Source organism: Emys orbicularis, chromosome 3 (genome assembly GCF_028017835.1).
Source record: "Emys orbicularis isolate rEmyOrb1 chromosome 3, rEmyOrb1.hap1, whole genome shotgun sequence".
Taxonomy (NCBI): Eukaryota; Metazoa; Chordata; order Testudines; family Emydidae; genus Emys; species Emys orbicularis.
The window spans coordinates 140,813,491-140,829,991 of record NC_088685.1 but is presented as its reverse complement, the minus strand read 5'-3'; the positions used below and the strand labels follow the sequence as shown (position 1 = coordinate 140,829,991).

General features: G+C 41.6%; 1 protein-coding gene across 1 annotated transcript in view; it reads right to left on the bottom strand.

The window, feature by feature from the left end:
* FMN2 (formin 2) overlaps positions 1 to 16,501 on the bottom strand; it is a 230,875-nt gene that overhangs the window by 159,989 nt on the left and 54,385 nt on the right. The window contains exon 5 of the mRNA XM_065401668.1: positions 13,069 to 13,130. Within this exon, the coding sequence (XP_065257740.1) occupies positions 13,069 to 13,130 (62 nt within the window). The remainder of the gene's footprint in view (positions 1 to 13,068; positions 13,131 to 16,501) is intronic.

The window sequence follows — 16,501 nt, the reverse complement described above, 5'->3', positions numbered from 1 at the left end:
TGTATAGGTTGAAAACATGCCAAAGGGATGGACATGGATAAATTAAATACCATTTCCCAATGGATTTTTCCCAGTAAGTCAATGGAATAATTTGTATTGGTCTTAACATTTAGTGAAACACTTATTTTTACAAAGAAAATGGCTAGGCAGAAATCATTAGAATCTTCAACAAAGTAAATGAAGTTACTCCTGTGGAAGACTGATACAGGCGAGAGAAGAATCAGGCACCTCAGTTCTGGGCCAAATTTGGCTCTAGGCTGTCCTGTATACTAGGTGAGAGTAACAGCCAGACTCAGAGATCAGTTCAGGTTGTCCTGCCAGAGAAGTGTGCTCAGAAGAATTTTCTTTTGGGGAAAAAGCATTCTTTGAAGAGCATTTTATGGAACTTTTGTTAAAACATGAATATTTTTCTTAGAATTTATTGGTACCTCAAATTAGGTGTATGCAATTGCTAAAACAGAAAACTTATTTTTTATGATTCAGGCTCAAAACCAATAGATTGCTTTTGTAAAGGTAATCATAGCTGTAACTGAATACAGAGGACTTAGTATAGATCACTATGTTAAAACATTTTTTAAATGGCAGTGGTGAACATATACTAGCTCCTTTCATTTCCACTCATCTTTCCAACAAGTGAGAAGGTCCACATTTAAATCAGCAGTATAACAGTTTCTCTTTGGGGAGCACTTATTGGTTTTCTTCTTCATTAAAAAAATAGTTTTAGAGATGCAATATTTTTCAAATTGTATTCACTTGTTAATAATGACAATGATTAATACATGTTGCAATAGACAGGAATGTACAGACTATGTAGAGCTGAGCAAAACTTGGAATTTCCATCCCATGGGAAATTCCAAGATTTTGAAATTTGTTTTTTGTTCTGAATTGGAACAAAAAAGTCACCGTTGTGTTTCTCACGAAATATTTAGGAATATTTAATTTGGGGGGCAATCACAATGAGCACATATGCCCTATGGGGCAAAGGGGCAGAGCCCCTATCCTGCACCCTCCCCACATCCACACTTCTTGCACTTCTTCACCCCCTGTCCACGCGTGCACACACTCCAACTCACTGCTCAAATCCCCCATACTTATTAGCTCTGCACCAAAAAAGTTACAAGAAACTGAAAATGTTATGAGCAGCTCATTGTGGGGGGTGGGGAGGTGGGGGAGCATAACTGTGCATCAGCACGCCCTTGACCAAATTACATTTAAACTTCCATATTATATTATAAAAAATATAAAAGTTGAAATAAAAGTCATTTCAAAACAGAAAGTCAAAACAAAATCAAGTCAAAATGAAATGTTTCAACATTATTGAAACAAAATGCTTTGAGATATTTTCAAAACAAAAATTCATCGAACTAGATACTTTCCTGCTGTATGTTTTGGTTTTGTAGCTTTGGCATTTTCTGCTTGAAAAAACAAAAAAACAAAAACTCTTGCGTCAGAAAATTTTCAACCAACCCTAATGTAGAGTGAATTCATTCATTGTTTAGGAGACAAGCTCTTCAAACAGTATAAAAGGAAATGTCAGCAGCACAAAAATTATATTTTGAATCCTATTGGCATGGACCTAATTATATGATGCATTCCTAACTCTCCCTCAGCAGGGCAGCATTGCCATTCCTTCTACCTTCCTAAAATCTTCCTTGTGCTATACAATGGCAAGAGGGGAAAAGCCATGAGAGAGAAATCCGCAATCCCAAAAATTTTGGGTAACAAAACTCACTTTTCTCCAACCCCGCCCTGCCTCCCCTATTGAGAAGCGACTGTGCCCTCACTCAGTTGATCTGCTGCGGTTTTTTAAGCATTTGTCTGTCAAAAAAAAATATGTCTTTTTTGAAAGTGAAAATTTTTCATTTTTTGTTTCCCACGCCTTTAAAAAAAAAAATAGTGGCCAAATGGAAAAAGAGAAGGAAAAGGGGGGGGGGGGGGGGGAGAAAAGAAAAAGTGAATCCACTATTTGTACTCCAATTATCTCTATTAATTGGCCAGTAAATGGTGCTAGACAGGGCCGTCAGGTTTGTATAATTTTTGGTGGTGCCCAGAGCAGGTCCAAGTCCTGCTCCCTCCCCACACCTGCCTAAGGCTCTGGGTGCAGACTCTGGGCTGGGGGTTGTGGTGCAGGAGGGGGTGAGGGCTCTGGGAGGGAGTTTGGGTGCAGGCTCTGGGCCGGGGCAGGGGGTTGGGGTGTGGGAGAGGGTGAGAGGGGTGGCGCTTACCTTGGGTGGCTCCCAAAAGCGACCCGCACACTCCTCTGGCAGCGGCTCCTAGGTGGGGGTCTCCGTGCACCGCTGCCCACAGGCACCGCCCTCACAGCTCCCATTGGCCGCAGTTCCCAGTGCGGCGGCGTTGCTCAGGGCGGGGGCAGCGTGTGGAGACATCCCCCCTTCAGGGCTGCAGGGACATGCCGGCCACTTTCGGGAGTAGTGCAGAGCGAGGGTGGGCAAAAAGGCAGAGCTTTCAAGAGATTTAAAGTCTTTGGACTTTTTATTTTCAGGACTTAGTTTATTCTTAAACTTTGAGAAATGTTCCAATTCCCATTTAGGTCTTAGTCAGGTTACACACACTAGATGCTGGGTTGTTTTTAACCCCAAGGCTATAGTGCTAACCCAGGCACTATTGTCTGAATCAGATAAATACATATTTATTCACATTGAGAAGTACCTTGAGAGTTCTGCTGGGAAACACCTGCAAATTCTCTGCACTCCCCATGATAAGATACATAATTGCCATCTAGTGGCTGAAAAGGGACACTTCAGGATGCTGTCCCCCTTATTTCTGACTTGTGTTTGTGTTACTTGTTTTTATTTTTAATTTAAGGCCCCTTAAAAATCCTGGCATTAGCAGAAACTAATAGATCAATTTCAAAATTCAGGTATTGACAACATGGGAGAAGAAGTAATCGCTCATCTACTGCTGTTTTCCAATCCCTCTCTCCCCATGTAAATTTTCTTGGGGAATCAGCTTGTGGAAGTAAAAGATTCTAAAGGGGCATCTTTAATTTATTCTTCTCTTAAAAATATAAAAGACAAGCTTGATCCATTTGCCTTATAGACTTGCAAAACATGAAATATTTGCAAGGATTTCTCAAGAAACTTTATAAACTATATAGAAAATGAGACTAAAACCTGAAGAGTGGACGCTAGTGCTAATGAAGGAAAATATATAGTTACTTCTGAAATTGGAAATTACTGTGAAAATAAGAGCAAGAGTTTTGCAGAATATCTAAAAATAAAGACCCAATTAGATATGTTCTATAATATCCTGAGATTATACTTTAGGAAAGTTAGATGCATCTTTACAGACAGATCTTCAGCGATGGACATAAACTGAACATCCAGCCAGAGCACCTTAAGGCCCTCACTAGATATTAATTCAGGTAGTTGCCATCTGCAAGGAGGCTACCTGCCTTGCTATGAAGCTGCTGCTGTTGCCAGGCTAAGTGAGGCCTTTGGATTTCAATCATTCCTGTGAATCTTTCAGTAGCGGCTGTTGTTGGGTCTGTGTAATCCACTGAGTCACATTGAGCGCTTCTTTCCTTTCTGTCCATTTTTGACTAAGCAGGGGGGTTGTTATTAAATCTAAAAAGAAAGCTGTATACCTGGGTATAAATACTCATGCTCCCTCAGCCCCAGGGTTGAGTAGGCCAACGTTGACAATGTATTTGAGCTAAAGTTAGAGTGTAAACGTCTGTATTTTTTCCAGCAAAACTTGGCTTTATTCAGTTAAAGAGGAAGACAAAAAGGTTTATAATAGTTAAAAAAAAAAAAAAAAATAACCTAAAGTTACATACTCTCACTCAGCACAGTAAGGAGCAATTGGAGGTAATCATTTCCAGGTTGGGATCGATGTACATTGGCATGGTGCTGTGGAGAAGCTTGAATTGCTATTGGGCTGCCTGTGGCACAGCTGTAGATCTGCTGTTTTAGTTTCCAGGGTTCTTTAATTCATACATAAACATCATAAGCATGGGAAGTAGGGGTGTGGAGGGGGTGCTGCAGCACCCCCAGGTTTTGTGCCCAGCATCCCAGCTGCCAGCCCCATGCCTGTGGCTCTGCACCCGCCCCTAGCTATGACCCCAGCCTCCGCTGCCTTATCCCTGTCCATGTCCCCCCTCCCGGAGCCATGGTCCTGTGCCCGGCCCCAGCTCTAGGGGGCGGTGCAGGGCACAGACAGGGCTAAGAGGGTTGCAGCTCAGCATCCCCACTCCAAAAACTGTTCCAGCGCCACTGATAAACACTATTTTTGGAAAAGTAAAATCCTTTCAATCTTCGAATGCCAAATCTAGTTCCATTTGTTGAGGACACAGAAGAGGTACTTGCTCTGAAAGACCTCATCCGTAAGGCTGTTACAACTGTTAGATCAGCAATGGAATATTTTCTTTCCAAAACAGACAGCCTGTCTCACTCCATCCTTAGTCCAGTACCAGACGATTAAATCTAGGTGACCACTCTGAGCATAGCTTTTATACCTTGCTTCCAAGTGAATATTCTGCAATCTACACAGTAGTAACCATGTTTTCTGAGGGGACAAACTGTCCCAATAGCTATGCTGGTGGTTTCTACACACTTCCCTCCCCACTTACCAGAGGGATCCATGCAAGGAGTGAAAAGAGCAGGAACCTCTTGGTGCCTCCTGGTTGAGCAGCTGAATGAGGAACATGATTAGAAGCCAAGCAAGCGGCCTAAAAAGAGCCACTAGTTACACATTGCTTTCCCACTTCAGCCTCCCTGATTGGTAGAGTTTCTGCAGTGAGCACAAGAGTCTGGTAAACCCTTCTACACATGCACGCACACACCTCTCCTCCAGTCTCTGCTGGACTCTCCAGCTGCTAACCCACTCACCGACAGCACATCACCTGTCTCATGAGGGACAATCATGCAGGGGCAGCTCTGGGAGCATCCGTTGGGTTTATTTTCCTCACCATCTTTGTTTCTGGTCACATGCAGCTGGAACTGTTTCCCTCCCCAGAGAGATCTTCCACCAGCCTCAGGGGCTGATCCCACAGGTGGGGAACCACTACTCAGCAGAGATAACCCATCCTCAAACAAGCTGTTCGATCCAAGGACCACCCTTCCCTGAATTTCAAGGGACTGTTTTGGCCAGACTAAAGCATATGTTTCTTGTCACAAAGCTATTTGGGTATGAACTTATAGAAGTGCTAAAGGAAACCCTTGCCATTTACAATGACTGTTTTGTGGATCACTTCTTCAAACACAGTGATGACATCTTTAAGGTGCCACAAGTACTCCTGTTCTTTTTGCGGATACAGACTAACACGGCTGCTACTCTGAAACCAGTGATGACATGCTAACCTTTCAAGATGTCAGAAGTTTGTTTGTTTTTTTTAAGTCTCAAGATCTGAAGCTTCTGTTTGCCACAATGCTACAACTCCTAACTTTTTTTTTCTAAGTAGCTTGTTGCTACCAAAGTTTTGTGCAAAGTATTACAAGCAGGACTCCTCATCTGAGCCAGGAAGACTGTGCATCATCAGTGCACTATATTGTTGGGAGATGCTCCATGAATCAGATTTATAATCTTTTAAAGTAGAAAAAGTTTACTGCATGGGGCAAAATGCGTCAGATAATGTGAGATCATCATAGCTATATTTTTATTAATATTGCTGGAAAATGCATCAATAGATCATGAAATACAAATCTGTCTTCAATATTTGAGAACTGCCAAAATTATTTTATAGTTTAGCTAATAGTACTTGGGAAAGTACACTATGTCCCAAAAAGACCTATAATTTTGGTTGAGGGATTATTTGTTAGTTGGGATAGAGATGGACCAAATGAGTCAATAACAGAGTCAGAAATTCTAGGGCACAGGAAATTCAAAAGTTCCCAATGACCACGTATTTACTTGTGAAGGCAGTTTAATACTTAATGCAAAGTCATCCCACCTCCTGAAATAGGATTACTTAGGATAAATCATCTTCAGCAAAATGATTAATTCCATTTGGGTGGTCATCTTTAAATAAAATGCCCTGCACCATAATATTACATTTATGTAATATTCTAGATAAGCACTCAACTTGTGTCTAATGGAGAATTAACTCTCTACTTTCTAAATATTTTGATAAGTTATCATTTTTTGTAGACTATAAAGACCTGAAATGGGGGTGGGGAGGGTAGGGGAGTTAAGTATCAAATATCTACTGTCTTTAAGTTATGGGTTGACCCATTGTAGAGCAAAAACCAGGTTTATATGTAATAGTGTTGCAATTATAAGACACCTTCCTTTCTGCTACAACTCTCTTGTTCTTGGCCACAGCACAAGACTTTGGAAACATTAACTGAGGTCGTGGGGCAGGGTATTTAGAGGGGTAAGAGTCAGTGGCAGAAGAGTTTGGAAAAATGTGAGTGGTCTATACTTTTCAACCGAAATGAAAATCACATGACATCTGCCTGTTCGCCCATCCCCCATCAATTCTGCCCTGTGATTTGCTCCCGCCAGCCCCCCAATCAATTCTGTCCCCCATCTGTTCTCTTGACCCAAGCCTCATTCTTCTCCTTCTACAGCTCCTGGGGCTCTTCGCCCCCTCTCTCCCAAGCCCCAGAGGAGTGGGGAGCTGCAATGCAGTTCCCTCTCTCCAATCCCATGCCAGGGGTTGCAAAGGGGAGGCAGAGATCCCACTGTTCACAGGAGGGGAGCAAGCAGAGCAACTATGAGCTGCTGCATTCTTTTTGCTCCGTCTCCCTGGCTCCCCTAAGAATGGTGTCTGCTCCTGGGGGGAGGAAATAAAGAGCTCTGCCTCTTTCCCACAGCAGCTCCACTTGGCTGCTCTAGCCCAGGAGGCGGGGAAATGGCGAGAGCAGTTCAATCAGAAGTTTCTCCCAGGCAAAACTGAAATACATGCTTGTCTGCAACCTAGCTCAAGTTGTAGAAATGTTCTTTGCCAAGTCTGTGACCCCTTTTGACCAGATACACGTCATGCACTGGGAGCAGTGCCACTGAGAGGAAAGAAGTGGCCAGAGGGGAAGAAGTGTGGTGCCTGGACAGAAGTTATTTTGCCATCTCTGGATTTAGCCCTGGGGTTGGAGTTCCTGAAGTAGAATGCTCTGAAACTCTCTTCTTCCCTCATTAATATAAAATCTTATACCTCCTAGTGGCAAAGTGTGGTGGAAAAATTGGGTAGAGATTATAGTATAAAAATTGCTCTCTTTGTCCAGACTGGGGAGAGGTTGTAGACAGATCTTCATGGAAACAGAAAGAGCAAAGGGCTCTGAAAATCCACTAGAGCAGGTTTCTTTTATTGGTACTGTATTTGTTATCTTCACTATATAAATACCTTTACCATTTTTGAGAGAGAGATCACTTTAGATAGGTGAACTCCAGTCTTAAGAGAACTTTTAAAGCTGAAAAGTTAGAAAATATAGTGTAGGGACTAAACCTTGAACAGGCAGGGAAGTGGACCAAATGACCTAAAAAGGCTTTTCCATATCTACTTTTCACAAATCCTTCACATGTTTCCTAAATGGTTTTAGTTGAGGAGCATCCTGCTTCATTTAAAGATCTTAGTCATCTACTAGCCATTATATGTTATTTTAAATTGCTAGTATTATGCCGCAATTATACCAGTTAGTCTATGTGCTCATATCAGACATAGCTGATTATGCTCTAGGATATCTAAGTACTGCTTTTGCCAGAAAAATAGTCTATAAGAAGTCTTAGTTTCACACTGTTAACAAATAAAGAAGCCTTGATGTGAAATTGACAAGTCAGAGGGGGAAAGAAAAATCTACTACTTAGCTGACTTTAGGCTGGGGACATAACCAGTACAAGAAAAAGAGGGGTCAGATCCCAGATGGGAACACTCTTCATTGTATCTCCATATAAGTTCCTTAGAATGAAATATGCCTTTATATGAAGGGTGGGATCCCTTCTAGAAGGATTTATCTGGATATAAGGGTGATCTGGGGGAAAAAAAGAGGGGTTCCCAATTTTCCTCCTTCCTTGATAGTAAACAAAAGGAAAATACTATTAAAGTATGTTCCACTGTTTAGAATAGTTAGTGACTTCACAGAAAGTTTGGAAACTTTGCTGACAAATTTGGGAAAGTAAAATGAAAGCTAATATTTGACCTATACACATATACTCTACTCCAACTTTCAAAATAAGCCACAATGGAGAACAGAAGAGCTTGATGGAATCTATAAGAACTTACTTTTCACACAAGCATCTGCATGACCCTACCCAGTCAAGTCTTTATCTATGCTACTTCCAGAAGAGGAAGCTACTCTGTGACAGAGAGTCGTGGAAGATGGGAGAAGTCACCATTACTGTCAGCAGAAGTTACTGCTGACTGATGGAGACCAAGAGCTCCAAAAACTTACTAAATCAAATTTAATAAAAAATATGTTTGAAGAACAAAAGGATCCTGGATTGAGATTTTCAAAGCCAGCTAGTGGATTTCATCACATAACATTAAACTTCAAAGGGAGTTGTGTGGCTAAATGCTGTAGTCAGCTTTGAAAGTCTCAGAGCCAGTAAACATTACATTAAAGGCCTGATCACATGGCCCTTTTGCAATCAATGAGAATTTAGACAGTGAGGGAACATGGGATCAAGCCACAGTCCAAAAAGATACAGAAGGTAAAACCTTAATTACCACACTAGCTAAAATTAAACTAAAATTATTAAATATAATAATGAGCAGAGACAATATAAGGAAATGTGACATAAGGGAGACATTTCATTATTCAGATACATACATGTTTCCATGTAAAACTCAAGTCTTGAAATGTTGGGAATATGGGAGTAGGGTAAATCAGAAAGAAAGAATGACCAAATTGGACCCGAATTTTCAGTTATATGACATGTTTTAAAGAATATAAAAATGTACTACTCCACACGGAAAGAAATCCATTTTTATACTTCAGTTGAACACTCATTCTAAGACCTCAAATTTATTAGGCTCTATTATCCAGTCTTCAATTTTAGGAAGGGTGGGGTTGTTCTATTCATACTACAGCAGTTTTCTGACCATCAGTACTTAATTAGCCAGTTTCTTTTATATTTATTTCTGAACAGAAGAGTAAGGGAGATGTTTGAAGTCACATTCCAAAAGCTACAGAATACCACATTTTCCACAGTAAATGTAACAATCCACCATGATTTTTTATTGTTTTCAACAATTCCTAATGGTCTAATTGCAGTTAACTGGTTCTTTACTTTTCTATTAGTTACAAAACACAAGCACATCTCCATTAAACCTGAATTCTTTGGTATAGTAATAAGTTCCTTAGTGCTTTTTGTTGTGCTTCATTTTAATGACAAGTGGATCAAGTGCTAGGATAACTAAAATAAGGGATGAGTAAATTTTCCAACAGAGAGCCAGGTTTTGGACTTTTTGTGGGGGAGAGGGGGGTTAAATGTTTATTGAAAAACAGATTCAGCTGTAGGTACAACTCAAATACAGTCTATAATTGGAATAATTTTCTAATGATTTATTGGGATTGAGAACAATAATTGCCTTTCAGAAGATGTGGGGAAAATAATCTATTAAAATGTGCATGACTTGAAGAAAGAATAAAGGTTACCTGAGACTAAGATGCTTTACCACCATTCTACCCTGTAGTTGCATTCCAACTCATGGCTTCTATAATTCAGATCTTAATTATGGAAAGTGAACAACATTTAAATAGATACATTCTAGTGTTTCATCATTTAGTTGTTTCTTCTGATATACCAATATTCTTCATAAATATCCTTCCTTATCAAAATATACCGATTCATTTTTAGCAGAGATGGTTGAACCAAATAATAAAAAAAAAAAAAAAAAAAAAAAAAAAAAACCCGAAACTTTGCCCATTTCCTGTTCCAAATCAGTTTTCTTCCTCACCAATCCTCCAAAAGATTCATGCTCTTTTCTTCATGACTCGCCAAATAGTGTAATTTAGTCACTCATTATTTGGACAGGTCTGCAACCTTTGATCTTGGAGTTTTCACTCAAATGGGTTGGCATCTTTGGGAAGTCAGTATTTAATATTCCTCCTTTTCACCCTGTCACAGGGCGACTGGTCCCTATAAGAGGAGTAAGGTCCTGTGCACCTGTCACTGATTACCTGCTCCTCAACTGGGCTTAAGGGAAAGCAACTGGGCCTTATAAATGGAGAGACAGCAGATGGGGAGGGACTACCCAGGAATGACACTCAACTCAGGGAGGAAAAGAAAGAGAGGAGAGCTGCTGTTGTTGAAAAAAGCTCAAGAAGGAAGTAGCTGGAGGAGTGGTCTGAGATTTCCTGCAGTATTCTGACCAAACCTTAATGAATTAAGTTTAAGTATTTTAGGAGTGTTTTGTATTAAAAATGCAAATGTTTATGTATTATTTTGGGACTGTATGTAACATCTCCAGCGGGCAGACATGACCAGTGTAATCCCTCGGAAGTGTTATGGGCTTCAAAGGATTACTTAAAGCAATGTGCCACCCAAGAATGGACTTTTGGAATAAAAGTTAAGTGGATTTCCCAGGCAAAGAATTCAGCCTTTTGAAGCTTTGCCCTGAGGGGACCTTTGTCTGCTGATAACCTGTTACGTGAGGACAAGATCAGAGGCCCAAACTGTATAAAGGAGTGACTCTCAGATTCATGGGTGTGCTTGTTCTGAGCCAAGGCAGTTATGAATGTGCAACCACAGAAAAATTCCTTGATGGTGTTTGAAGGACTGTTCACCTGCCAGAGCCCTTGAAATTAGGGGTGGTCTCTGGTAAGCTTATTAGCATGCATGTAGGTTGTTTTAATAGGTTTTCTCTAACGTTTTCACCTTAAGAATAAATATGTTTGCATAGAACAGGGAGTGTGGTAACTTAACTGTGGGAAATTATGCTGATAATAGCTTCTGAAGATAAAGCAAAGCAGGCCTGCTTAAGCAGTCTGACTTGCCGGGGAACTCACAGTGTTGGCAGGGAGTTATAAAGCCTGGAAAAATCCAGGTCAGAAGGGAGAGAGATGTGTCTCTCTGTTCAAGAGGTGACAACTGAGGAGCCAGGAGCCTAGATGGGTGCCCTTGCTGGACCACAGGTGCAGCTGTCCAGAAATGTGACAGAGTGACCTGAGAAGCCAACAAACACAGGTCCAAGAAAGGGGCTTGCACAACCCCCTGATCTCAAGGGGAGAGACTGAATCTGCGCCTAGCATCAAGGCTTGGAGCCATACAGATCTCAGGAAGGAGGAGCTATTTAGGAAGAGACTATTTTGATAAGCTTGGGAGACTAGGATGGAGGAGACTGTTCTTTGGGTTTATTTTATGTTAATAAACCAGTTCCCAAGAAGAGGAGTTATTGACATAAACCTCTATGGATTATTCATGGGAATTTGTGAAAGGGAAATTGAGACAGGGCACCATACAGCCACACACAACCCAGGAGCTGCTGCAGGGCAAGCCCACCCTTTTACACACCCCAAGTTAGCTCACTTCATATCCTCACTATAATTTATTACAGAATGCATCACCAATGATGAATCATTAAATGAAGGTTCCAGGTGAAGATGGTTGGGGCTCAGCGGGGGAGGGGGGGTTGGATGGGAGCAGGGGGGTCTGAGTGTGGGGGACTCAGGTTGGTCCAGATTCTGGGCGCATGGGGCTCAGTGGGGGGGGGATGTGGGTGCAGGTGGCTTGTCAGAGTGATCCAGGTGCAGGGGGAGTGGGGCTCATTGGAGGGGTTCTGAGTGTGGGGGGTGAGGATCAGTGGGAGGGTCTGGGTATGAGGGGTTCTGGATGCACCGGGCTTGGGTGAATAGGGGAGCAGCTCCCTGTACAGAGATCCCTCACCCTGCAGCTGAGGAATGATGGGTGCAGGAAGCGGGGGTGGGGCAGGGAGTTTGCAGAGCTTCCTGCAGCTCTGGGCGAAATATGGGGGTGGGTCTGACCCAGCCCCGGATACCGTGCAGGGGAAGAGGAAGTCCTGATCTCCCAAGTCCAGCCAGGACTAGCAGCTGAACCCGGTGCAGGATATGGAGCTGGGTCTTCCCCTGTCCTGCCCCCCTGCACCACAGTAACTTATCTCTTTGCCAGCTGTCCTGGACCCCAAAAACATACTGCTGGGGAGGGTTGCATGACCGCTCTTGTAGCTTCCCCTTGCTTCCCCCTCAGAAAGTCATTTTTCTGCAGGGAAGCAAAGAAATCTGAGGGGGGGACATAAATTCTGTGCATGTGCAGTGGTGCAGAATTCCCCCAGGAGTAATTGAGCCTTGGTGGATTGAAAGTTTAACCAAAACTTCTACTGCTGCCCTAACATGTTAAACTAGAGGTCTCTTTAACATGTCTAAAGTTGAGCATCCAAAATTGCTAGTCACTATTATAAACTTAGCCTACGAGCTACTGTGCTGTGAAGATGGCCTTTGTCAATGTTAACCCTGAGGGACAATTTATATCTTCAGGTTCATTCACCCAGACATAAAGCCAACATATGTATTTGACCTCTATTCTGAAGGTTTCCATCAAAAACCACCATTGAATTTCTCCATTATGGTCATAAACTGCCACTTAATGGATTTTGTTTTAAACTAACACTCTAAAGGGGCAAAGCCAGAGCTTCAAAAAATAATGACATGATGATGAACCATTCACACTGCAGAGTTTTGCACATGCCATCTGACAACAATATGAATTCAGGAGGGTCACTGACCGAAGAGCCTGGAAGGAAGCAGCATTTGCTAAATGGTCATTGTGCACTGGGTACCGTTCATCTGAGGAAAAGTCACACACTGCAGATTCATCAATTCTAAGGCCAGCAAGAACCATTGTGATCATCTAGTCTGACCTCCTGCATATCACAGGCCAGTAACACAGGTCCATAGAAACTACCTTTCAAAGGGATCATTTGCAGTCAGGTCGGTAGCCAAGAGTCTCTTCATGTAAATATACAATATGGACTATGTATGAATATTTTGAAATAAGTTTTGAAAGAAAAAAAAATACATTTCTGAAGATTTGCACCACCTATTCAGTCTACAGAAACATGAGAATTACTTCCAAAGGGGCTAACACATTGGCTTCCAAATCATATTACAAAATAAGTGTAACACATACTTGTTACACCACTGGCCAAGGTCTTACCTGTACCCGCTGAACATCCTGTATGTATTGTTTCTGTGTTTCCAAGATAGCTGCTTCAAACTCTGGATTGAAAAGGAAATACAGATTCAGAACGTTTTCAAGAGAAGTTTCATTCAACATGAACATAACATAAGAACGGCCATACTGGGTCAGACCAAAAGCCCATCTAGCCCATCTTCTGATAGTGGCCAATGCCAGGTGCCCCAGAGGGAATGAACAGAAGAACAGGTAATCAAGTGATCCATCCCCTTTTGCCCATTCTCAGCTTCTGGCAAACAGAGGCTAGGAATACCATCCCTGCCCATCCTAGCTAATAGCCACTGATGGACATATTCTCCATGAACTTAGCTAGTTCTTTTTTGAACCCTGTTATAGTCTTGGCCTTCACAACATCCTCTGGCAAGGAGTTCCACAGGTTGATTGTGTGTTGTGTGAAGAACTACTTCCTTTTGTTTGTTTTAATTCTGCTGCCTATTAATTTCATTTGGTGACCCCTAGTTCATGTGCTATGAGGAGTAAATAACACTTCCATATTTAGTTTCTCCACACCAGTTATGAGTTTATAGACCTCTATCGTATCCGCCCCCCAGTCGTCTCTTTTCCAAGTTGAAAAGTCCCAGACTTATTAATTTCTCCTCAGATGGAAGCTGTTCCATACCCCTAATAATTTGCGATTACCTTCTCCAATTCCAATATATCTTTTTTGAGATGGGGTGACATTTGCACACAGTATTCAAGATGTGGGCATACCATGGATTCATATAGAGGCAACATGATATTTTCAGTCTTATTATCTATCCCTTTCTTAATGATTCCCAACATTGTTAGCTTTTTTGACTGCCACTGCACTTTGAGTGCAGATGGTGCTTAATCTTTCAGAATACAAGTTAAAGGGACCTTAGCAGGGGGGGATTTTTTCAAAAAATAAGAATTGTTTTCCTTTTAAAATGAATTGAATAATTTTTATACATAACCACAGCCTTCCTCTTTTCAGATTGTATAGCATTCACTAAGACCCACCATTAGTTAAAGGGTATCATCTTAAATGTTTTATGAATAAACTTCACTGTCACCATCAACAATTTATTTTTCCCTTCGTCAGAAATATTTACCGAGAGCATAGACAATCCTCCCATGGAATACCCCAGGAAGTTTAGGATGAATAAAACTCCCTGGAAAGTCCCCACACTTGGTTTTTCCCATATTGTCCCATTAAGAGGTTGGCCTAGCCACTTGTGGAAGAGCCAGCAGCTCTCCTCAAACTCAGTAGATCCTAGATGATCACAGGAGACCAGGGAAATCACACACACACACACACAGATAACTTGCATGGTGTCAAGTATCAGAGGGGTAGCCGTGTTTGTTGCTTTTTACAGATCCAGACTAAGAGTCCTGTGGCACCTTAAAGACTAACAGATGTATTGGAGCATAAGCTTTCGTGGGTGAATGCCCACTTCGTCAGACGCATTCACCCACGAAAGCTTATGCTCCAATACATCTGTTAGTCTTTAAGGTGCCACAGGACACTCTGTTGATTTTTTCAGATAACTTGTGTTTTTTGGTGACCTCTGCTCCATGCCTCCCAACACCCCACCCCAAAACTCTTCACACACACACACACACACACACACTCACTCACTCACTCACTCACTCACTCACTCACTCACTCACTCACTCTCTTACTTTCAGGCTTCCTTCATACAATATCATCCTGGAACCCCCCCTTTTAAAAGGTGGGTCTTAAGTATTGGGGCAGCATGGGAAAGTTAAAGGTTAATGCGGCCTGATACTACATTAAATTTTTACCACGGGGCTTGTGACAGTGGAGAGAAATATAATGGAACCCTCATTCCATCCCTGTCCCCAGCTTTCCCCATCCCTAGTGGCTCTGCTGAGTCTTGTACAGGGGAGAGAACAGTACTGTGAAAGTGGTTGACCTGAGCTGCACAGAACCAGGGGGACATCCACACCCAGGATTCTCCCCATAATGTGCACTGGATACTGTTCATCTGAGGAAAAGTCACACAGGTGCAGATTCATCAATTCTAAGGCCAGCAAGAAACATTGTGATCATCATTGTGGATTGGATTGAGTTCCCTCTGGACAAAGAATCTGTCCTCCCATCCCAGAATTAATTTACCATCCAACACCACTGTAGGAAATTTGAAGAAAAGAAAAAAAAAAAAGTTTCAGAAGTATAATGCCATGTGCTACTTGCTAAACTGAAAAGTTAAAGCAGTAATCAGTTTTCACATCTAGAAGTAGTCACTGTCGTGGTTTCTGCACTAAGAATCAGGAGAAAAACCAATGGGAACAATTACGAGCTCTGCTTTGCTAATCTGTGCCTTTAAAGCAAAGAGTCATTTTGTTTCAATGTAATATGGACATTAAAATATTATGCTAGCAAGAACTAGATTCTTTTTCTTATTTTAAAGACAGGGTAATCATTGCTCTACCATCATTAGCTATTCAAAAGCTGCCTTTTAATAAAAACATTTAAGTCAAAGTTAAAATAGTGACTGTTGGTCAATTCAAAAACATTAAATGGAAACCTTGATTCTGGTAATATTTGTTTCAGTCAAACACATACTGTACATTCCAGCTTTGTTTATACAGCGCAGTATTTGATTGCATGCTGGATAAAAGAAATTACAGATTGTGCTGGCAAGGATGGATACATGCAACAACCAGTGCACATACTGTACTTGAAAGCAATTTGCTGAATCTTTAGAGAGAATAATGAAGATTTTTCTATTTTTATTTAACTGTTGATGAGAGATGGTTTTGTGGTTAAAGTACAGGATTGTGAGTCAAAAGCTCTGCCTTGCATTCTCCACTTTCCAGACTTCATGTTTGACCTTAAGCAACCTCCCTGTACAACCACCTCAGTTTCCCATCGTGATATAATATCTGCCTACTTGGCAGGGGTGTGGTCAGGGTTCGTCCATTTATATCTGTAAAATATTGTGACATGGTGCTATGGATAGTCAAAGTATACTAAACAATTTAGTCAGTCAGGTTCCACCTTGCTCCCAGCAAGGCGACCGAACTATTTCTTTGATCTATGCAGAGAGAATGGAGGAAACAAATAATTTTGACATCTCTCAGGAGCAGCACTGTACAGTGAGCCCACCTGTGGGCTATGACTATCAGTATGCTAGCACCTAGACCTTCTCTCCCCAAACACCATCATGACAATTCACAAGCTACAGTACCAGTGGTGGTCATGTTTCAAGGCTACCAGGTGAGTACTTAAAATCTGAAGCTTCTTTCCCTTCAACAGCCATGGTGTTCTTCTCCACAATAGCATCTTAATTCTAATGGAACTGCTCTGGTGCAAAATGGGGTTAATCTAAGCTACTGTGAAATGTCTCTCACTTGGACAATTTGAGTGTGTATAACATCACTCCAATTAGTGACTGGGTTCACCATA